The sequence below is a fragment of the Micropterus salmoides genome, unplaced genomic scaffold, assembly GCF_014851395.1.
Source record: "Micropterus salmoides isolate LMB-PRFRI ecotype aquatic unplaced genomic scaffold, ASM1485139v1 Ms_hic_scaffold_20, whole genome shotgun sequence".
Classification (NCBI taxonomy): domain Eukaryota; kingdom Metazoa; phylum Chordata; class Actinopteri; order Centrarchiformes; family Centrarchidae; genus Micropterus; species Micropterus salmoides.
Window position 1 is genome coordinate 6,433,434 of NW_024041151.1, and position 24,542 is coordinate 6,457,975.

General features: G+C 39.5%; 1 protein-coding gene across 1 annotated transcript in view; it reads right to left on the minus strand.

Annotated features, from left to right (window-relative positions):
- Positions 1 to 9,140: 9,140 nt before the first annotated feature.
- zswim6 (zinc finger, SWIM-type containing 6) overlaps positions 9,141 to 24,542 on the minus strand; it is a 49,983-nt gene continuing 34,581 nt past the window's right edge. Inside the window, exons 6-14 of the mRNA XM_038734037.1 lie at positions 23,999 to 24,175; positions 23,318 to 23,464; positions 22,271 to 22,417; positions 20,201 to 20,461; positions 17,284 to 17,419; positions 15,656 to 15,813; positions 14,345 to 14,508; positions 14,184 to 14,265; positions 9,141 to 11,925 (exon numbers count right to left, since the gene is read on the minus strand). Of these exons, the coding sequence (XP_038589965.1) occupies positions 11,063 to 11,925; positions 14,184 to 14,265; positions 14,345 to 14,508; positions 15,656 to 15,813; positions 17,284 to 17,419; positions 20,201 to 20,461; positions 22,271 to 22,417; positions 23,318 to 23,464; positions 23,999 to 24,175 (2,135 nt within the window). The 3' untranslated portion in view covers positions 9,141 to 11,062. The remainder of the gene's footprint in view (positions 11,926 to 14,183; positions 14,266 to 14,344; positions 14,509 to 15,655; positions 15,814 to 17,283; positions 17,420 to 20,200; positions 20,462 to 22,270; positions 22,418 to 23,317; positions 23,465 to 23,998; positions 24,176 to 24,542) is intronic.

A 24,542-nucleotide genomic window follows, 5' to 3' on the forward strand; every position in this document is an offset into this window, starting at 1 on the left:
CTCTTTGACAGTCATCTTTTTGTGATATTTATTATGCAGATTTATGTGTGGTGTCAATGGGAATCACACAAAATGGCTTCCAGACATCGCCCACATGAGGATTTCCCATGACAACATCAACATCTCTGCATGTGTCTGCATGTGTGTGCTGAAATGGTCTTACTAGTGCCAGACGCCCCGTCTAATTACCTAAGTTGGCGTGACAGTCGTGGTGCATTAAATCAATGGGATTGCGCATAAACCGTCTCTGAGATGGATTAGAAATAGAGCTGCTGAAACCACAACATTTCTCACCGCACCGAAAACTGTGTGGTGACAAACTGGTTAAAGTACTGTTATTCTAATAAGGAAGCTAAATCACTTGTTACCTACCTGCAAATTATGTTGTTGGTCATCAAATTTGACTACACAAACAAATGCCTTTTAAACCCAATTGTTCCAGTTTACATTGCTCTCAGCTGTGTAGCCACTGAGGGCTGTAATCTGACAGCTGATCTGTAGACTGGGACTACTTGTGTTATGGGACAGGTGGACTGCTCTCCCCGCAGTCAACCCACTGTGCCTTTATTTGCATACTGGATCAGATTATCATTACATTATGTATTCCAAGGACGAGCCTCAGCGTGATGGATGATTGGTGCAGCGTAATCTTCACCAAGGTGCTTTGTCCAACCTCGTATTTCTGCCTCGAATCCGAGCAGCAGTGATCGACTGCTCTGCTGCTCCAGGGTCAGACTCTTAGTCCACGGCTCAATTCAGGGATACCTTCAGATAATATCTAAAAACATTGTGCACGGTTTTTAATTTAATTATTTTACAGAATAGATCGCTGTATATGTTTGCACTCACGTTCGTCTTCAGTGGAAACAGTAGATGATGATTGTGCCTGTGAATGGGTGTGTAAAAATAAACTTTTCCTGAAGAACTTTAAAAAAGTACTGTAAAGATAAATTATTAAAAGTAACTCAACTATCTACCAACTAACTAGCCTACAGCTTACAGGATGCTAACAACTTGCTCCACAAGTTTACAACTATCTCAAGCCTGATTTATACTTTGTCGAGTTTACGCCGTAGCCTATGGCGTAAATTACGCACGTACCCATGCATTGGTGTTTGTGTTGTATAATAATCGTGCGGCTCTTATAAACGTTATCAACCAAATTACATTTTATATGATTAAAGCTGACAATGGCATGCTTAAATTGGTAGTCTATTAAGATAAACACATAAAAGAGTAGCTTCTTATTGTATATACTAAAAGTGCTGCATGGGTGTAAAAAGATTAATTGAAAAGATAAAAACTAAACATACAGAGTAGAAAAATGATCTGCATTAGGAATAAATTGTTTTGTCTAAGAAAAAATCCACAGATAACGCAACAGGATTAAAATTTTATGTAGGCTTATATCAGTTTTGGGCACATTGGATTGTTTTTGTATCTGGATTTCCTCAGAGCTCTGACTGAATTTATGTTTATCATCATGAAGCTCTGGTAGCTCTGAGTAACTGGAGATTCTTCCACCTGAAACAAGTATACAGGTCTTTATTTTCCAGATTATTCCCATACAAAAGCGTCCAACATGGCAAGAGTTCTTTTTATTAAAAAATAGAATTACCTCTGGAAAGGTAGTTGTGATATGATGATATAATGTGATATAAGGCAGCCCTGCTAGTAGCCTAATAACACCATGTCCCTTAATCAGAAAGATATCTGTAATTTTACAGCATTTAACGGCACTTTCCTCCTGCCTTTTCTCTTTCTCCTGTGCATTATTTCTCCACACTGGTCGGCCACGCACACTCACGCACTGACTGAACGCTGTCATACTATCAGGTTTAAAGCGACCAGGAGGCCTACAGGTCTACAGGTCTATGGGACTGTTGCTGCCCTCTGACAGATTAAACTTTTATATTCTCTTTGACAAAAGTCTAGATGTCATATATGGCCCGTGCACCCTCATGAGAGATGTTGTGTGGTTTCACCTGCTATTAAAACAAGCTTGCTTTGTCATCCCTGCCACAGGTTAATTTAACGGCAGGCCGAAACAGCACTCAGGCTTCTGACTTCCACTAGTTTAATCTCCACAACTTCTTCTTGTTTACAGAGTCGTTCGTCAGTAGCACGCCAGACAATAGGCTTCACTATTGGACCAATGAGCAAACACTATGTGCAGGTAGTACTCATGGGAGTTGTAGTGTCGTAGTGTCACACTGCAATTTGTTTGTTATTTATGCCAAAGTCCTTATAGGCTAAAATGTCTCTGTTTATGCCCAAGCTGGACGTGAATCCAACGCAGAAGTCCCTTAAACCTGCATTCTATCGAACGGCCAGCAGGGGGCGACTCTTCTGGTTGCAAAAAGAAGTCCGGTTCCATTAGAAATAATGGTAAAATGAGGCTACTTCTCAGCTGATTTATTACCTCAGTAAACACTTTCCTGATGAGTTTATGGTCTCATTCGGTGATTTCATGTCTTCTTCAATACAACATGATGTTCATTTAGTTTATTAAATTATGGTCCCATTTAGAGGAAAATGGACCATAAAGCAGATGCTTCAGGGTGGGATTATCTATGATTGACAAGTTGTTACTGGGGAGTACATTTAGTTTTAAGCCTGTTGTTCGCTAGACAAAGTTATCAGCCCTGTTAAAATGACAGTTAACGTGAATTACAGCAAGCTAGCTAGCTCCACACACGGCCGTTAGCTCCATCTTGTCCAAATATGGTCACGTCCGGTGCCGCTGGTTGCAAAAACTCAACATGATGGCAAACCAACGGGTGACGTCACGATGACTACGTCCACTTCTTATATACAGTGTATGTTTATGCCTTTTTGACAAGAATACAATTTTTCAACACGACAAAGTGTCTAGTGGGAGCGACTGTGATACCTGCCACAGCTGAAATCCACCCACATTCGGCGGGTTGGCGGGTGTTCATGTCAAGCCCTGGTTGTAACGCTCAAAGAAATTGATCCAGCATGTTACAGCTGCTGGCTTGGCCGCTAGTAAAATGAACTTCTACGCACTTGGAGGAAATGCGTGGCTACAGCCGACCAATCACAGTTCTTGCGGAAGTTACATATTTGGGGAGCTGCACGTCAGGCTACGGGGTAGGGTAAGGGGCTACGCGTAGGCTACACTTAGGCTCCGCCTTAGATTTGATGCAGCAGTATAGACGGGTTTCTGTTCAAGGTCATCACAGAGATGCGTATGCAACCAGGGGGCAAAAAGCACCACTCTGTCTCCACGGCAGCAGTGTTGGGCAAATTACTTAGAAATTGTAAGAAGTCACTTTTTACTTATTACTCATTTAAAAAGGTTTAGGGGTTCCTTTACTTATTACTGGGTATTTAAAAGTAAATAGTCACGTTACTCTTTCCGTTACAATTACTTTCAACCACTGCACCCTATCCTTTAAAAGTGACGGGAAACTGAAACAGCGCATTTTAGATATGAATTCACTTTACTGGAACAATAATTAACCAGAGGAGTCAACAACCAGCCGAACTGAAAACACTACAGCCTCTCAGACTAGAGGATGCTGGATCATATAGGCTGTGGATATAGGCTATTTAAAAATAACAAAGCAGGTCCCTCTCGACATTTTCACTAATCGTGTATTCATAACAGCATCAAGGAGTATGATTTTTACGAAACATATAAAGTTTTTTAACACCACTGTCTGAGATATAAAAAATCAAGAAAGTGTCTCAGCTTTTGAACTAACGTTACTGTTTTGCACATGAGTTTCACAAGAGAAGTACTTAGCTGCCAGAGTTTCTTTCTAAGTTTCACATAGCTGTGCTGCTTCAGCAGATGCTTCAATACAAAATTGTTTGCTGTTGAAAGCTTTTTTTTTGCTGGTTGCACAAAGTTTTCAACAGATGACAATGTTATTTGCATCTCTGAGTGACACAGCTAGGCCTAATGGCAGAACTTACAGCTGTGGACACAACGGCTCTCTCCATCGTTCCCCATTCTTCCTTTAGCTTTTTGGCTAGCAGCAGACTTATATGTGAAATTACTTACTTTGTGAAATGAAACACAAACAAACCGATCTGACTCTGAAATGGCAGTTTATTATTAACTCAACAAGAATTTACAAACGAGGCGTTATCTACATTGATTACAGTGTTGACTACATTCTTCTGACCACTTCTACTGAAGTGCTTTTGCCCCCTGGCTGCGCACGCATCCAGTGTTTGTATACAAGAAACCCGTCTGTAAAGCAGACTTTACAACTAACTCAGCTATCTAAGAACTAGCAGTATAATTTCCAAAGATAAAAAGGTTAGAGAAACATCCAGCATAGAAAATACCATTCAGAACAATAGAGCTATTCTTAACAGTTGGCTTCAAAGAGACTTAGGCCTGTTTTTGGATGCATTTTACTTACTAAAATGCAAAGCTTGTCAAGACTTACCTTTCCAGCCAACTCATTGGATATACCCGACAAATTAATTAAGATCAATCAAGATAATTTCAATTTTATATGGAAAAATAAATATCATTATGTAAATAAAAGCGATACAGTGACACCTGCCGAAGAAGGGGGGTTAAAAGCCATTGACTTTGACCCAATGAATGGTACCATCAAATTAAAATGGTTACAAAATTTTATTATAAAATGCGATAATTTCTGATCCCTTCAAAATCTTCAAAACGTTTGGTGGCATACATTTCTTATTAAGATGTGATTGTAACATTTCCAAACTACCTATTAAGCTTTAAACTTTCCATCAACAGGTTCTCCACTCCTGGAAACTCATATACAAACATAACTTTACTCCCAATATGGAATAACAGAAGTATTTTAATTAAGAGAAAATCTTTTTTCTACAGTGAATGGATGGAAAAAGGTGTCTGGTTGATTGTTCATTTATTAGATAATTGTGGTAACTTCTTAACATATGATGTCTTCATTTGGAAATACAGTTTGATGTGCACTGAGAGGCAATTTAAAACCGTAATTAAGGCAATCCCACAAGCTCTGATCACTTTAGTAAAAGGTATGTTAACTCTGTGGTTATTCCTCAAGAGCCCACGTTAATCATAGATGCATATAATTTCTTAGATAAAAATAAATGTAATAATACATTTTTAAGATATGTCCTCACTTCGATCTGCCTCCCTTCGCCACTCAGGAGAAAACATATCTTCCAGAAATTTACCAGCAATTGTATAGTGAAGATCCAGTTACCTTTCTTTTCCTGTTTCACCGAAGGTAAAAGAAGTTGTCTTCAAAGTGATGAATGAGATTTATCCATGTAACAACTTCCTGCATCAAAGATTTAATATGGATTTGAATGTTTGTACTTTCTGTAATTTTGACATTGAAACCGCAGAACATCTCTCTTTCTCTTGATGTGTAACCCAGACCTTCTGGGATGCTTTCCAGTACTGGATCATGTACAATACACAAATTTTAACATATGAATACATGAAATTTGGACTTCAAATGGAGAACAAAACAACTGAATTTGGAATGAATAATCTGATTTTATATAAAATACTTCATACACAAATGTCGATTTCTTAAAACATCCCCCGTCTTTAATGCCTTTCTAAATTATATAATTCTGTATAAACAATCCCTGAAATGTTGCAAAACAAAAAAAGCCCTACTTTTTCATGAATACTTATACAAACTCATTTCCTAGTGTCTACTGCTGAGTCCCTTGGTCTCTTCCCTTTATTTATCCTTGTTATTTATTTTTTCTTTCTCTTTGTTTTTTTTTGGAATATTATCAATATGGTACTCCATGTTCAATACTCCATGTATTTTATTAAAAATAAAAAAAATCTAAGAACTAGCTTACAGCTAGCTTACAACTAGCCTACTACTAACTCAACTATCTTACAAATATTTTACAACTTACTCAACCAACTTAAAACTAGCCTACACCTACCTTACACCTCTATGTTTAACTCAGAGGGTGATGAAATAATCAATTTGGTTCAATTGCCTGTTGGATTTGAAATATTTTCATGAAAGAGATTAAGTAATAGAAAAATAAATTCTGAGACGTGATATTGTGAGACAAACCATCTTTGCAGTTTCCACCACAGATAATACACCTTTAATGAAACTGCAGCAGGATTAACAGGCAAACACAGGATGTGATTAAAAGTGATAAGATTTATCTGTGGTGCCAGTTATACTGATGGGGTTACCAAAGTAAGCAGCTGCCTGATTACAGGATATGTTCTGATTGATGATTGGGGTGTGTTTGGTCCAAGAAATAGCCAGAAGTAGCAACGGCATCCAGGCCTGAGAGCAGATACAATATAAGAGTTTGGAGTTTTATTGTATTAGTACTAAATTGATAAAACTAATTTCACAATTAACAAAAAGAGGCAAAGCATAAATAATTTAAGATAGCCAGATCAAATTTAAACCTTGATGGAGGAAGTTTTCAGATAATTTACTTAAAAGTAAAAATACTCCAGTACAAGGAAAAGTCCTGCATCAGGAAAATGTACTTAAAGATCCAGACAACACAAAATATAATCAACAAATTAATTATTATGGGTTATAATGGATTAAGATAAAACCTTTTATCGATCCCTTAAGGGAAAAATTTGTTATTATGCCAGCTTAACATGACGACACATATATTGAAAAGAAAAATATTACAAAACTTGTAAACTTGTGTTTGTGTTGGAGTCTGTGTTGTGCTGGGATCTTGTCGTTTGTTGGTGTTGGCGGACTCCATTTTGTTAGCTGTGGTGTTGTCATAGTAGGCGAGAGGCTCGGGAGCGCACATGCAGAAAATCCCACCCGATTTCATCACATAATTAGCAGCGTTGTGGCTGTTCCAAGCGAACGAGAAAGCAGGCATGTGGTTCACTTTTATTTGAGGTTACAACCAGTTTACCAACAGGCAAGTGATTAATTTCAACTAACAAACAAACGAGATATAGCCTCTTTAAACATTCAACAGCAGCTGAAAGGAAGAAAGATGTGTAGAAATACATGCCAAACTCAATGGCCTTTGAACCCCCCCCCCCCAACTTGACACCAATTTAGTCAACTAAAATGTGTACTTACCTTTTAGTTTGGACCATATATCCATCAGCTAATGGTCCTTTGGTTTCCTCAACAAAACTTCCTTTTTGAAAGACCTTCCTGCCTATAACAGGCCCCTGACTGCTGTTGACAAGAGACAGGAAGGGGGATAAGGAAAGCTTAAAATTCCCAAATTATCTTAGCAGGAAGTAAAATGAGCATGAAGAGAAATTATAACTTCCCCCTTGAGGGCATTAATCCGTGAGTCGTCTACCCTGGTCTGTGGTGTGACTGTTCACCCTCAGACCAAATCCAATGTTAAAACCTTATATAAATAAGGGATAAACATCTGTGTCAACATCCTGCGTCTGGCAACTTTTACATACTGGTATCAACACTTTAATAGGATACTTACAACCCAGTGACCCTAACAAACTTTTTTTTTTATCGAAATAGCTTTTATGTCTGACATTTTCACAAGTCATGATGAGACTTGGACATCAGGGAGTTCCTGTCCGACCCTGTCAGACCACACCGGACCAGCATGACAATTATTTAAGGCATCGACAAAAGTTTGTTCTGAAAACTTTCACCATTTAATTCAGTAAACTAACTGACGAAGTCTGAAACGAGCAGATTAGAGGGCGAGTGAGATCCAAATAATCCATCGTCTCATACTTCTCTCTCTTCACACATAAATAAATAACTCCTGCAGTCATCCTCTCACACATCAGTTTTCTTCTCCACTTACTGAATTGATAACTGTTCTCCAATATAGATCAATAGCCATGAAGCTTTAGCTGAGAGTGAAAGTTGAGTGGGTTAACGTGTACAAGTATTCTGGTTATGATCGGGTCAGGGTAAACATAATAATCTGGTTTTGAGAAACCTCGGTATGCAAGATGGAGTTTTCCCATAGAAACCAGATTACTGTGGCATATAGGATGGAGCATTAAACCCTGCGTGTATCTTGTCCTATATATAAATGCCCACCTTAATTTTTACATTTGCATGCTCAAAAAGTTTTAATTTGTGTTTTTTTTCTCTTTAATTTCATTGCTTTCCACAAACAAGTGAAATTTCTTGATAAAACACTTTTCAGACAAATTATACAATGAAATATCTGCAGTCATAAACTGTCACACAAATTAAGGCAAGACATTACAGTTTTTTTTAATGCACTGATAAATTTTTGTATTTTTGCTTCCATAAGATGTCTTTTAGACTAAATTGGAAAAAAAAACACCCAAAATAGACATTTAGGTTTTTATTTTAATACACTTTGTTTGCGTCTGTAGATTTCTCCTAAATTTACCAAAAGTTAGCATTTGATAATGCCTCAGTTGCATTTTTAATATTACAATTTCAGAAAACTTGTAATTAGAGCCCGACCGATGTGGGATTTAAAAAAAAACGATACTGATTTTTGAGTGTTCTTTTCATAAACACATAACATGAACAAAGATTATCCCTAATATTTGTTATGTGTAGTTATGAGTCCTCACCAAGATAAAATTACATAATGTATTTTGAACAAAAGTACAGCTAGATTTGTGACATTCCAGTCGTGTTTTGCCTACAGGAGAGCTGCACAGCGCTGTCTGGTATACAAAATATGCAATGACATTACTCATAGCATGACTGAAGGAAGCTGTTTCTCCCTTTCATTTTTTTATTGTCATTTATCAGCTGTTATAAAGGGGTGGTGATGGCGCATAGATAAGACGCATGCCTTTGGTGTGGGAGACCTGGGTTCGATTCACTTAACTCCTCGTTGCTCCAGAGGCGTGTGACCTCTGCCATGTATAACAATTGTAAGATGATGAAAGCATCAGCTATGTAAATAAACACCAATAACCAATTTATCGTCAATTACCTCATATTGGCAGATAATATTGACATGCTGATTTTTAAATCAGGCTCTACTTGTAATGCAAAAAAAGTCTTAATGTAAGTAATCAGCTGACAAGTTTAATGTTAATATCTATTAGTATCACCTCTAGTGTCTGGCCTTGCATTAAGATTATTTCGTCAAAACTACTTAATTTCCAAAATCAAGAATAAACTTTCCCACTGAACCATTTTGTTATTCTCAGAGCTTAAATAATTAAAAACACAAACACTTCGTCCTCTCAAAAAATGAATTTAATCAAAACAAAATGTTGTTTCATTAACAAGTTTATAAAACAGTGATTTTTAGTTACATAAATAAATCGATCAGTGTATCAAATCTTAGTTTCAACTTCATGAGCATGTTGACATGGTTGTACAATCATTTACCTAACGTAATAAATAAAAAGGGAGCATATTTCATTTCTAAACAAAAAAGAAGCTACTTACAAGAGACGACACTGAAAAACAGATGAGCTTTTAAAGCACAAGAATACAGAGCCGGACCAGCTACAAATTAAAGGACACTAAAACAAAACAAAAAAAGTTTGTAACCAAAGTCAGTTGGCGTATGAAAAAAGTTTGGTAGTAAGAACTCCCATTTGGTTATTTTAAAGCATTAAGACAAGGCAAGAAAGAAGGCTGTTCTTGTGTGAGGAATTCTAGAGAGAAATGAAAGCAAACTGAATTTAAGAGGAGGAAAAAATACACAGTGTGTAAAAAGGAAAAAACAGTCAAGACCTACAGTATAGAGCAACTTTCTGTCCTGCACAAAGTCGAGATGTCAGAAGAAGTGGCAAGGACGCGTGACTGAATCACTGCAGGAGGAGACGCAAGGGCAGATTTCACTCCACTGCAACGTCACAGCAGTTTTGTCTCTTCCTCCGACTCCTACAATCCTCGATACGCTTCTGTGTTCAGGAAGACTGTACACTTCTTGCACGTCCACTTCCTGTCTTACAAACTGGCCAGTTTCTGCAGGTCATTACATGTCTGCAGAGCCAAACCAACCGGCGTGTACTTACCGACTGAATTGGCCCCTGATGGCAATGCAAGGCGAAAGATTTGAAGTCCTTCTGATATGTTTTTTTTTTCTTGTTTGTTTCTAAAACCAAAAGTACTGCAGCTTCAAGTATTGTGCCTTACATAGAATATTCTGTCATAAATTAGTTAACATATACATTTTTTTTTCAATATTCAGACATATACTTTTATATATATACACAGGACAATAAAATGCTTTTGTTCGCTTGTGTGTTTTCTTTTTTTTTGTTGTCTGCTTTTTTCTTTTTAGAGAAATCCCTGAGAATGTATGTTGACAGTTGCCAAGTTTCCACAAGAGCAAGCACTGTGACAGTTTGTTTTTGTGTTTCTGTGACAAATGTGTCCGTAGAATAAGCACGCTGAATGTTTGAGACGACGCCACAAAGCCAAAACAATCAGCCTGGAGATGGCAGAGACAAAATATCGACCCAGTAAATGAATTCTGATAGTGAATTTGGAGTTTTTCCTGTCACGTCGCTGAGAACATGGGTGTGGACTCGGGGAGGGGGAGAGTAAAGCTGGATCCTTAAAAAGAGGTACTAGTCACTTCAGATAGAATTTCTCCATTTGGTTTAAAGCCGTTTTGTCTTCTCTTTGAGGCTGTGAACGTTAGCTGAGGGAAGTAGGAGGAGTGCAAGGTGGACATTTTGCCACTGGACAATACAGTTTATACTCAGTGTAAAACTCTTAACCTCTCGCTTTCATACGTATAAAGGGAAACACAAACTTCCACAGTTCTCTCCTTCTGCAAACTTAATGGTTTTATACACATCAACGCCTGCTTTTATAGTTTACAGTGTTTTTGTTTTCCTTCAATGTCAATCTTGTCATTTTTAGCAGAAAATGTACCCTAAAACATATTTCATATATCATTCCTATCATCTTTAGACTGTCCAATCCCAAAACACAACCCAGAGTCCGTCTATGCGCATGCTTGGTACAACTCACAATGAAACTGAAATATTCACTGTGAATGAAATTGTCTTTATATCATTCGACCCCGCCACGCTAAATCATAGGAATAAGATTTGCATGAATGTTGTTTTAGGAGGATTTTCACTTCAAGTTAGAAAAGACTTTTAAAAAAGGGAGACTCAAGTAAATTTGATGCTCTTTCAACCAAATCTCTCTCGAACGAGCATCATGAGTTTCTTCTTGCCCTTGTATATCTGTTTCAGGTTGTCTATGAACTGTGTGAACTGGATGTGCCCGTCGTGCGCCATGAGAAATGTCTCTCTGGCTTTACTGAGGAACTCTATGAACTCGCTGTAGTGGCGCGGGCTGATGTGCGTCAGCCGAGAGTGCGTTGTGTTGATGTAGGCCCCGATCGTGGCGTCCAGTAGCTGCCTGAGAGGAGCCTTGTCCAGAGGCATCAGCTTCCCAGAGTTCCTACGACTGTGCAGCGCCACCATGCCCGGCGTCGTTAACGTGCACCGCCGCAAAATGTCCGACAAGACGGTGGCACATTTGACGCTCTTCACCACCAGGGGGATGACGGATGCCAGTTCATTTTTACCCAAGGAGTGGCTGAGAGCGCACGCCCAGAGCACGTCATTGATTGCCGGGTGTGTGTCTTGGTTGTAGCTGAGGTTCAGGTGAGTCATGGCTAGCGTCGCCAGTTTGTACGCCCTCATAGGATAACCGCGGTGCTCCATGTAGCGTGCTATTGTAAACAGCTGTGTGTAGTTCATTCCCGTGGCGGCTGCGTCCAGTACAATCTGATAGGCTGTCTCGAAGGCAATGTGGTCCTTCTCGCAGAGTGTCAGAGCTGAGAGGGCACAGTTTTGGGGGTCCTTCATGGCACACTGCAGAGCCAGGGTGCGGGCGGAGTTGGCGAGGTTTTCCTGCTGATGGCAGTCCAAATGCAGGCGGACGATGGTGCTGTTGGACATGACTGTGCTCGCCACGACGCTGGTGGCTTCGGTGGGTGTGAAGAGGGTGAACCAGTTCTGCATGATGCTGTCCAGCGCAAACACACCTAGACAGAGAGGAAAAGAAATGTTAATGCTAGTTTTGGTGTCCCCCAAGGTTCAATCTTAGGGCCTCTTTTTTTTAGAAGTCTGGTGAGACTCAAAATAAACTACACAGTTTATTTTGACTCAATCACTGCTGTAAATACTCATTAGAAAACCGATTGTGTATTAATACGCCAGTGAAAATAGTCCCCAGCAGCCTTTAAAGATGAAACTGTATATTGGTTAGCTGTTTTTTTTAAGATTTAAGTCATCTGTAAGAGTAGACAGGTTGGGGAAGTGGAAAAATATGTTGTTTTTTTAGGTCTTTGCATGGGATTTGTTGACAACAGCAAATCTAAAATGTCACCAGCCTTAACCTTTAAATGCTGCAGTCTAGATGATATAAAATCCATTAAAAAGACATTTAAATCAATTTACAAATAAAAATGTACAAGTCATAGTACTAAACTTTTATTTTAAACCTTAACCTCTATTTGATTAACTGATGCAATATCCAAAACTGCATTTTTCATTTAAGAAAAAGTCTACAGGACTCCAGCTGCTGCACTAGAGTATCGCTGCCCCGACTCTGCACTCAAAATAATTAAATGTTGTCCATAATTCCAATTTAAAAACATACGTCACCAGCCTCACAAAGGCTTTTTACCTTCTAATTGGATATTCTATTTCTAATTCTCTGACATTATAGGGCCTGGCCCCGCTCTACATCACCAACTGGCATGTTCTCAATGGATCCATTCAAACTCTGCTCGCAGAAACAGGGACTCGTTGTCACCCCCTCTACATTCACAAGAAATCATCTGTGAGGGGTGGGGGGTTTCCCCTACAGAGCGCCGTCCCTCTGGACACAGCTTCCTGTCCACTTCAGGGAAAATCAGGCACTGGGTTTCAATATTCAAGTCCAAACACGAGGCCCACAATCTTCTATAACTACCACCCTGCCAGTCATTCCTTTCCCCTCCCGCTGAGAGCCTTCCCAAATCCACTTTTCACGGCTTGTTAAGTTTGTCCTGGTTCACTAAAGACCCCTCCCCTAAACAGAAAACATCCAATCCTATCTTAGTCTGGATGGTGGTGATGTTTTTTAATCCCCTGGAACCAAAATCCAGCCGTGAAAATAACTAATTACATTCACTTGTGTACGGACATTTGAGGTACTTTATACTTCACTAAATTTCAGAGGCAAATATTCTTATTTTCACAAAAAAAAACAAGGCGCATAATTGTTATCTATAATCTAAAACTTACAATTCCATATATACAATTAAAGGTAGTGGGGAAAAAATGTAGCTCCATTTTGACCAGCATCATTAAAATGCTGCTTACGTGTTAATGCATCAATAATATCAGCATAATAATCAAATTAAAATATATTATAAAAAGGGCCCCCTTGTTATACTTCAAGTGCATTTTGCTGATAATAATTTTGTACTTTTACTGAAGTATAATTGTGACAGCAGTCCTTTCAGTATTTTTACATGTTGCTGCTTCTTAACTTCAACAACTGTTAGCATGCTCAGCTAACTAGCTTACGTTTGTTTCCTAAAGCAGTGACCAAGCTTAACTTCCAAAGCCAAACAGCATATAATGAGCAAACTATTATGTTATTATGTGGGGTCGCAGGTTACGTTAGAAGAAGTTGTGTTTAGAGTTTGTTGTAGCTTTAGCAGCTCTGTCCTGCTCGTTATTTGGGGACCAACAAATCAAAAATTCAGTCAGTCCTCATCATCCTAAAAGCGTTTAAAAATACAAACAAGACAACATTTTCTGTGTTGATTCTCAAATTCAGATCCACAAATGTTTTTCTATAGTTAGCGTTCCAAACAGGGTCACGTTATAAATGATAATGTAACTAAAGTGTTGTTTCGTTCTAATACTGTACAATATTACTTGGGCTGATTTGATTTACACTGTAAAAACATTACTGGCGAGAAGCTGACTTTTTGACTGGAACCTGTTGGCTTCAGCTTAATCTATAATATCATGTATGAAGCCATTAAGTGCACATTTAAGACCTTTAAAATGGCCCTTATTGTAAATAAAACAATTCAGCTGCCAACTTGCAGAGTCGGCATTAATTAGCTAGCTCTAGCTCATTTAATTAACTAGATTAAATTTAAATAGAAAGGAGAAGCTACTTTTGTTTTTTTTTTATCAAGGACTAATTACTTCAAAAATAACTCTACCACCGTTGGCATCGTATGCTGTTATCTGTGCCGTGCAAGGGTCAATAACTTTTTGTTGCGAGACACAAACTCACCAGCCTCAGTAGCACAAGTGACCAGCCACCGAACCATCTCTCTCCTCCGCCAGTTCAAGGTAGACAGCGTCATTCTCATCACCTGTAAGAAACACGGGATTAGCTCTGAATCTGCATTACACACGGTATGAAATGTGTTTGTCTCTGTGTGTTTTGTTTACCTGAAGACCCAGCTCCAGGGAGACTTTGAGCAGCGTGATGTCCGGCAGACTGTCCATGAGGGTGGCGATTTTGAAGGCATCCTGGGCCAGTTTGAAGATGTGGGATGCGGAGTGGATGTTCTTCTGGATGGACTCTAACACCGTTTCTAGCTTACGAGCATCTCCTGGTAACACGGCAAACAAAACAGAGAAGCAAAGTCAGTCTTGTATTTCTCTCTATACAAACCCATTTTATCAGATATTTATTTACAAAGTCACACACAATTAGAAAAAGAAAAGAAACCCTGTCTTTAAAAGCCCTCGTGTTTAGCTCTTCTAGAGTTTGTAACTGAATTTCTGTGGTTTTTTAGTTTAGTTTCAATCGTGTGCTTATGTTCACACATCCAAATATCAGCCTTATTTTACTTATTGCTTTCAGTCATATCAGAGCTGCGTTTGGTTACTTCTGAAACCCACATTTCCTGCTGCTGCTGCTGCTGCACAATGAGGAAAAACAAACATTTTATTGTGAAGCAGATTGCAAATGTGAAGCTTATGTCATTTGAGTTAGAGTAACTTTGTTAGAGTTGAAATTTCTCAATAAAAGTTGGTCAACCCCAACTCATAATCACAGGAAACAACTTGTTTTCCTTTGGCCCAGAGTATGCAAGTCTCCAAATGTCTTTAAAAATGCACTAAATTCAGTTCCATCAACAACCAAAAAAGGCCAGAGAAGGGTCTTTTTTTCTTGCCGGCTGTAGTCACTACCATTAGTTTAATTCTGTTTGTATGTGGTTGTCAGCTGTTGGGAGACGTTAAATACAACTATAAACTAGACGGATTGTGCCGCAGGAGTCTGTTTAATTAATCAATTTATCCTTTTAGTGGGCACCATCAGACCTGTGGCGTCACTACTGCTAGCTACGGTGGCTAGGAGGCTCATCCACCCGTAACAGACAATTAATTAATTAAATTTTTATCAAAATCATTTTTAATTGGTTAATCCATCCTTCAGCTTTCTATCACACGCTGGGTCCAGGTCACGTTATTGATAATTATAGAACTTGAAATTGTTATATAGAGCTGGGAAGTCCTGAGAAAATAATTTTGATAAATTTGAATTAATAATTTTATTGTGCTTAATAAATTATTTTAGGCCTTATTGTTGCCACTGGTTCTTTCTTAAAAAAGGTAATTAACTACTTTATGCACAGTACCACCTAAAAACAATTCACAATGGCCGGCGTTACACCCCCCTCCTTTGAACACTGTTTCTCCTTAGACGTGCACTGTAAAAATAATTCTCCCGGGCTTTTAAATATGTGTGTGTACCTTTAGCAGCAGTGAGCATGGTGGAGGCCAGTTCACACTGTTGGGTCTCTATGTGGCTGAGAGTGAACCAGCGAGGGAGGCGGTTGGGCATCACTGACACTATATGGTGAGGCCGAGACAAGTCACCGGAAGGGGCCGTGGACTCCAGGACCGGCAGCCTGAGCACACAGGAGAAAAACTTTATTAGCTCTTTATTAGACATCACCAGGAACGTATCTGTCCAATCAGGAAAAACATTTCATGGGAGGTAAAGAAGTTATCAAAGAGCAAAGCTCCTTTTATAGAATCAATCAATAGTTTTGCTCCACACCTCAACTCAGGTGGATGTTCGCCTCAGGCCACGGACACTGAGAATAAGGAAGAGTTTAAAAATAACAGCTCAATTCTTTTCTCCCCAAACGCCCTCCTGTTATGTCCTGTTACAGCTGCAGTGATACCACATTTCTGTAGTCTAATATTCCTCTTTTGTAATTCAAGTCTGGGATTAAAAAAATATATAATAATTTACATATCATAAAAATCAAAGGCGGTTTAATTTGGGTGAGAAGAAATCAAGTTTCGTAACACCCGTGGCGGTGAGGGGAGGCCAACAGCGTGCATTTATTATTCACACATTTTATAAAACTCGTTTTCAGCAGCTTTGAATTATTTAGTGAATATTCCAGCAAAAGGAGGTTTTGTCATTAAACAGTGCCCCAGATCCAGCCCCTAAATCTGCCTCTCCTTTTTCTCCGTCTATCTCCGTCACACACAAACCAAACGAGACTTAAAGGAGACGAGGAGTGGGTCACATGCAAAGGTTTTGTCCGATCCAGGGCCGTAACTCCCCGTCTTACTTCTGTTCATCATATGCCGGGTTCAGACTGCATGATTACAGCCCGACCAGACAGACGCAGGAAATGAAACTGGCTGTCAGACCTGTCAATTAATAATTTTATCCCGTGTATAAAATTTTTTATCTATCTGACACTTTGATACAAAGCGGCTTACAATTGCTATACATGTCAGAGGTCGCACGCCTCTGGAGCAACGGTGAGTTAAGTGTCTTGCTCAGGGACACACTGGTGGATGGGTCAATGTGGGAATCGAACCCGGGTCTCTCACACCAAAAACCTCTTGCCCTGCCTCCTCCTATTTCTCTCTCCCTGTATGTGTCTAATCAGCTGACTTTCCCCATCAGCAGTTTATTCTGTAAAGTCGCCGACAAGACAAAGACTCTGTTTTCACAGCAGCAAGTGCGGCGCTTGTGGGAGGAGCCTTATTAATGACATAGCCTATTAAAACCATTGAAACCAATGTGGTACCCAATGATATCTGCAGTGCTGCTTTACCGCGTCTTGTAGCTTAATAGATAACATCTCACTCTGTGTTTCTCTGCAATATGCTAAAATAGGTCGCTAAATATTCTTTGGCGGCCGTTTGGCGGCTAGCCCCAAGTCTATGTGGGACACACTGTACAGGTCAAACTCAGTAAGACTGCTGTCGTGACTTTGATGTAAAAGTGAGCAGGAGGCTTATTCACACGTGAGACTAACGTGTTAAATTGCCATCAGATGAAGGTAACGAGGTACACGTTTTAAAAGTTCTTTGAGTACACTCAACGGCTTTAAATGAGGGGGTCTACTCACCGCATGGCCCTCAGTGCAATTTTGTACGCCAGTTCGGCGTCATGAGGTAGCAGAGAGGTGAAGAGATACTTGGCAAAAGTGTGCATGGGGACACTTTCTCTGTAGAGTAATTCCCCCAGACCACTGTAAGGACCAGCTGGAAGAAACAGAAAAAGAGAGGTCGATGTAAAAAAGAGAGTTCTCAGCATGCAGAACGGAGCTGCATGATAGTTCCCGTATGACTGGACAGTGACCTTGTGTATGGGATTATTATTTTGCCTGATGTATCACTGATTTAAACACACAGGCTGTTTGGAAAAGTATGACTCAGCTGCTCCACATGTACAGACTTTTTCTTCTTACTTTAAAACAGCATCCCAGCACATCCAGAAACAACAACTCTCATGTAAAGCAAAGAGAAATTACATGACTCACAAATGAGCTGTCGTGTCCACCCTTTATTCCTCTGTACAGTTTTACTTAGTGCCAGAACATGTCGCAAAACAAAAAGGAATCAATAAAATTACTTCCATTATTGCTTTTCTTTAAGAAAAAAATTTGATTAAATGTAATCAGTTTAGCTGATCTCAAGATATATCAACCTTTTAAAGTATAAGGCTAGCGTCATTTTTTGTGAAACACTGTTAGTTTTGACTTCTCTACCCATTGGTTTCTTTTTTTTTAGTTATTTTTTGGGGAAAAAGCTAAATAAGTTTGATTAAAACTGCACACTTGTTTTTTAACAAATGTTACTCATACGGGTAATATTAGCTGCGGATGAATACACATGTAGTGCTCTAGTGAGTATTTCTGGCAGCCTCCTTCCAAATATAAGATGCATGAATAGTATGATATATATGAGCTGGTCAGATTACAAACGAACTGGGATGTAGGAAAAGGAGGGAGATGAAACATATGCAACTATTAGAAGTGTCTGAAGTGAAGTTATTGATGCATTAGTCTGAAAGAAGGAATCATTTTTCATCACAAATGTTGCACATCATTACAAATTTTGAAAGCGGGTTAAAGGATAAATATGGTGTTATTTACTGATTGTTAACAAATATCACAACACAACAATATGATCGTCAGTCTCTCAATACTCCAAAACCCATTTGATGACTTAAATCTTTAAACAGCTCACAAATATATAGTTTAATTTTAAAAAAGGCTGTAATTTCCTACAACAGCTGCTCACAGTTGTTTTTAATCAAACAGGAGGAAATAGTGCACTTATTTGGGAACCATTTTCAGCTGCGGATGAATCCATAATTGGTGCTCTAGTGAGTATTTGTGGCAGCAGGCCGGTGAATGTGATGAAGGAACAACACAGTGCAGCAGTGAGGCTCACTGATGTGTTTTTAATAGTTTTTGGACAACAACGGAGCTCTATGGGCCAGAGGAAGAGGAGATATTTGGCTGTGATAAACACACAGCACCTGTTAGTAAGGATGAAATAAATGTGGGGAAACTAAATTTATGGTTTTAAAATATAAAAACAAAAAGACATGTTATAACCGCTTGCCTCGATAAGATAACAACAATGACTTCCTATGGGCCTTTATAATCACAGCCAAACAGAGCCATATGTGAGAAGCCGACCGCCTCTATCATTAGTGGGTTTGAAGCGAAAAGCCTTGAACCATGATGAGCCACATCTTCCACATACACACGGTTTCATTATACCCCTCTGTACACACATGCGTTCACACAACGTCAGCAAACAGACTGACAATGCAAACAATACACTCTCACAACTGTGAATACAGAAGTGCAAACACGTTACACGTTCTGCACGGTTAACTCAACGCCACGCACACTTACCGTTGACAGACAATTAAAGTACAAAGAGCTGATTGTGGTTCAGAGTGTGAGACGGGAATCTTCCTGTGTCTGGATAATGTGTCGTTCCCGGGTCCAGTGGGGATTTAAGGATCGAAAACAAAACACTTAAAGGAATTCTCTTATTTGCTTTTTTTGCTGAGTGCTAGATGAGAAAATCAATACAACTCATGTCTGTATGAAGCTAACACGGTTAGCTTAGCTTAGCTCTGTCCATGTAAGATTCAACTCCCTTCCTGCCCCAATAGTTTTAATGCAGTCCCTGATTAATACGTCATCCACTGAATGTTGTTTGTTTAATCTTTGGCAGATTTTTGTTTCATACCTCTGGACAGACCTCCACTGGCCGTTTCGCCATGAAATGTTGTACAGATGTTCACAGCCCCCAGAAAATGAATCCAACTACTTGCAAACCTAATGACATTCCCAACAGCCTCAGCTGTATTTTGGTGCCAAGTTACCAACGTTAGCATGCTAACATGCTAAATTAAGCATGGTAAACATTTTACCTGCTAAACATCAGCATGTTAGCATTTTGAAGTTAGCATTTAGCACAAAGCACCACCGTGCTGAACTCGGTCTTGTACAGACATAAGCATCTACTTTTAAAAGTGATCAATTTAAGTTAAGATATCTACATTTACTCCTATTTATACTCATTGTATTCTGCTTATTTAAGTATTTTTAAGAGTTTTATTTTATTGTATTGGATTTTATTTCAACGTATGGTTCAATAATTTTTATTTGTGACATGATTCCCTTGTAAAAGACTGTCTCTGTGGGACTTTCCTGTTAAAATAAAGGTTAAATAAAAAATTAACAAATTAAATAAAAAGGAGTAAATGTGTTCATGTTAGGATAGGATTCATTTTAGGTTTTTGCTTCAGTTAAGAAGGTTTGCCAAGATAGTGAAAAACGCTTTCTTAAAGTGCAGGTGAAATCTTCAGATTTGTTTTGTCTGACCATCAGTGCAAAATATATTAAATTTAATATCATATAAGACAAAGAAAAGCAACAAATCCTCACATTTGAGAATCTAGAAACAGCAACTACTTTACATGTTTTGTAAAACCTGTAACGGTCGAGTCTCACTCACCCTCTAGCAGGAAAACAGCTTGCTTCCGGAAAATCTTCACCAACGTGTCGTCCAAATCAACTTCCTGGAGCTTGGCCAATAGCTGCTCTTCGTTGCGACACACTTTCTCCTGGGCGTAAAGGCCATCTGGCATCACCCTCTGCTGCCCTAAACCAATCAGAGCCGTCTCTACAGCCAGCGACATGAGCGACTCTCCTTCCTCCAGGAAACGCTGCGATGGGAAAACAGGATGCTCCGTCCTCCTACCTGAACCCAGAAACCCTGAGGGTGAACAAGAGAGAGAGGGGGGAAGGGGAGACGGGGTGAGAGACGACTTGGGCGGGGGTGGAAGGGCGTGGATTGAGCAGAGTATTGATAAATTTATTGATCTATTTGTTCACTCTGGTGTGAGTGTGTGTATTCTCCTGAGGATTGTAATCGTGTCTTTTAATGGCTTAATGATGTCTTGGCAGACCTCACCACTCATCCCGGGAGGGTTAACAGTCCCTAATGAATACACACACACACACACACGTATAAATAGCAGAGTGCTTGAAGTCTTAATTGAAAACTTTCACAACTTTTCCCGTGCAGCGGCTTCATCAGCTCACCAAGTTTAGAGGAGGAACAAACGGTAACTGAGGCCGGACGTGAGACCTTCCTTTCTGGCTAAAGTACGTAGAAATCCGTCTAACTGAGCTTCCTGCATAATTAATGTGTTTTAATTGGAGTGTTTTTCCTGCTGCATTTCTTATTCATGAGCTGTTATTGGAGGATGACTGGGGGCCAATCAGCACGTCTGTGTCATCACTGCTGATTGCAACCGGAGGGCCTGCAGCTCTGACAGGAAGACACAATCACTGCAGTGTAAATGTGTGCTGAATCTGCCAGTGGTGTACAGTAAGTACATTTACTAAGTTCTGCACGTAACAGACATTTTGAGGTATTTTACTTGAGTATTTTCATTTTGTGCTACTTTATACTTCATACTACTTTACTACATTTCAGAGGGGGATATTGTTTTTTTTACTCCACTGCAGTTTTTTTCTAAAGCTGTAGTTACTAGTTTACAGATTCACATTACACAAACATTAATTATACATATACATACACATATGTGTTTGAGGCCCAAAGAGGTGAAATGATTCAATATATTATATTTCACATAAAAGGAAAGATTTAAAAGTCCAAAAGTGTACATATATTTGTGTATAAGAACTTATTTGTTTTGTTTTCGCCATTAATCATCTCATGACCCCTCAGATTTATCTTGTGACCCTTTGGAGGGGCCCGAGCCCTAGGTTGTGAACCACTGGACTGAGATAGTTACCAATATATAAAGTAGTTAAAACTACATTTTTTAAAAGATAACTTTAGGGCTTCGTAGCCTTTACTCACGACAGAACAGCTTAAGATTGAGAGGAAATAAGGGAGAGAGAGAGTGGATGACATTCAGGAAAGGACTGCGAGTTGGACTCGATCCCGGGTCGCTGCGACAAGGTTTAAGCCTTTTGTACATGGGTCGCGTGCACGAGTGATAGCTAGCCAGTGCCCCAAGCATGTTTATGTTAAACACTTTTAATTTATGGTTTAATTCTCAGGAAAGAATACAATATACTTTGCCCCTCTGGTGTGAACTCTGCATTTACTCACTGAGGAGGACGAGTCACATGCACGCCAGGAAACGACATTTGGTGTAGCTGTATTGTTGTCCGAGTAGACTTTTAGAGTCGTATGGGCTTATACACTCTGTACAGTGCCAGAAACAGGTCGTGATAACGAAAAGGAAAAAAGGGAGGATTGTTAAACTGGGCGCGAGCAATGAATAACGCGATTCTCCGAGGAAAATGAGGAGGGTTGGCAAGCTCTAAAATTGATGCATCCATATTAAAAATCTAATAGTATCAGATAGAATCAGATATCAGTCACAGGAGACGTTTTCCTGCAGAGCAAGTACTTTTACTTTTGATACTTCAAGCACTTATTTGCTAATTTAATTCTGTGCTTTTACTTAAGTAGGATTTTGAGTGCAGCACTTAATGGAGTATTTTTTTAATGTTGTACTGGTACTTTAAGTATCTGTGTTTGTACCTGAGAAGTCGAGCATGGCCGTGGCGCTGTCCTCGCTGACCCGCCCCGTCTCCGTGAGGGTGCTGAACAGGGTGCCGATGGGGTCCAGAGGGTGGCCCACCCAACCCTCCAGGTTGGTGACTGATGTTATGCCTTTATGGAGCAGCTCTGAAGTCACACACACACACACACACACACACAGTTAATTTACTGTATATTTCTTGGTGTTACAATCAGGGTTTCTACAGTGTTAAATATTTTTTAATTTAAGGCTTTTTAAAGACCTTTTAACATCACACAGAAGACAAATTAATACTTGTTTCATGGTCAGACCAGTAAGTATGTACATTTATCTCATTTTTGTCAGTACTTCCCAGATGTATGATTAATAAAAAATAAATTAAATCACTTAACATGACCTGGACCCAGATACGATGCAGGTAAATTGATGGATGGATAAACCAATAAATTTATTTTATTTAAGCTTATGCTAAAATCAATAATTTGATATAATGAGCTTCGACGATGCTGTAGCTGCAGCAGTGACAGTGCAACAATCCTACTTTTAGTTTATAGATGTATAATGTCTTCCAGACACCGACACAATGGTCAATGAAGAAGTAAGTTTGAGTTCTTTTCTTCCATTGCTGTTAACTGTATTGCTGCTCTCAGCACACAGTGATTTATTTGCCATTTTCCTTCATTTTCATCGTAAGGAAGCAAATCCATGAAAGAATGCAACATTTTTGTGGCTGGTAAACAGGATGAAATCATCAATATATGAAAGCTTATAGACCAGTAAGTCCGGTTCTTTGGAGTCTTGAATGCGAGGGTTAAATTACTCAAATCATGCTGGAGTTCCCTTTGAACTTCTCCTGAATCACAGAAGCTTTGTTTACAAAAACTGTCCCACACCAAATTCATGCTTTTTATTCTTAAATCAGCCGTAAAATGTTTTATGGGCAAAAACATATAAAAGAGATTTAATAGCAACTGAAAAGCAAAGTAAGATGCATAATTGAAATGTAAAAATCTACACAACAAAAGACTGGAGCACGTTAAACTGACCTTTTTTGTGAGCTCGGAAGAACTCCAGCTGTTTCTGCTGTTGCCTCCGCAGCGTGTTGACTATAGCGATGGCCAGTCTGAGTGCTTCCTTGGGGTAACCGTGTGATCTCAGGGCATCTACTCGGGCACAGGCAGTCGGGACGTGCTCTGCGGGAGAAGAAAAGAACATATTTTGATGTAAATTTGCCTTCCCTTTTAAAATAGGTCATATGAGGCTTTTTCCTGCGTTATATTTCTTTTTTCTGCACGTAATAGGTTTGCAAAGTGAAAAAAGTCCACCCTAAAGGGAGTTCCCATCTCCCTCAGAAAACACTGCTCCTGAACTGCCTGAAAACAGCTTGTTCGTAGTCCAGCCTTTACTTCCGTAATCTATCTGCGTCACTTTTTTACACATGTCATAATGCTCGCCTAGCTGCTAGTGTGGCACGCCCTCACTCATTGAGCTGCAGCACACACAGACATCTGTTTGGCTAGTAGGTGGTAACTAGGTACTGTGCATGTGCAACTGCCAATATAGATCAAATAGAAGTGAGATGCTTCACTCGGTAGTTCAAACAGAGCGTTCAACACATAGGGTGAAAAGAGGAACCATGTAAACCTATTCTGGTTCAGCCCCTAAATAAAATAATGAACCTGAAAATGAGCATAATATCTATAAACCATGTGTCCCTGCTCTCTCACCGTGCCACATGGGCCACCCTCTGGCGTCGAAGAGGGAGCTGTCGAGGTTGCCGTGGTAGCAGTAGTTGGTGTAGTGGTCCTCTGTGATGATGTGCTGCAGGTGGGGGTCCTGCCAGTGCAGGTCACAGGCCTCGATCGCTCGAGTGAACACCGTCCGGTGAGGCCGAGTCAGTGAATCTGCGAGAGACAAACACGAGACGTCATGCGTTTTAAAAACCCACATCGTAAACTGTGAGGGGGAGACACGAGGCAAAGATACTGCTCGAGGTGCAAAGGTACAGGTGCATGCTGGGAGGTTAGTTGTTGTAGTTTGGCTGCTTAACAACAGTTAGCAGTTGTAGCGGGTAGCATTACTGTGACACATGGCTGATGGAGGCAATTAAAGCACGATTGCTGCAATTAGTGTGTCCTCAGAGTCATAACTCAGTCGAATATGATACACATATTTTTAGATTCAGTCTATCTTTAACTATCCAACAATATCGTTATCTCCAATGTCCATCATGAATGAACGTCAATAAATCCGCTTAGAAATCTTGGAAAA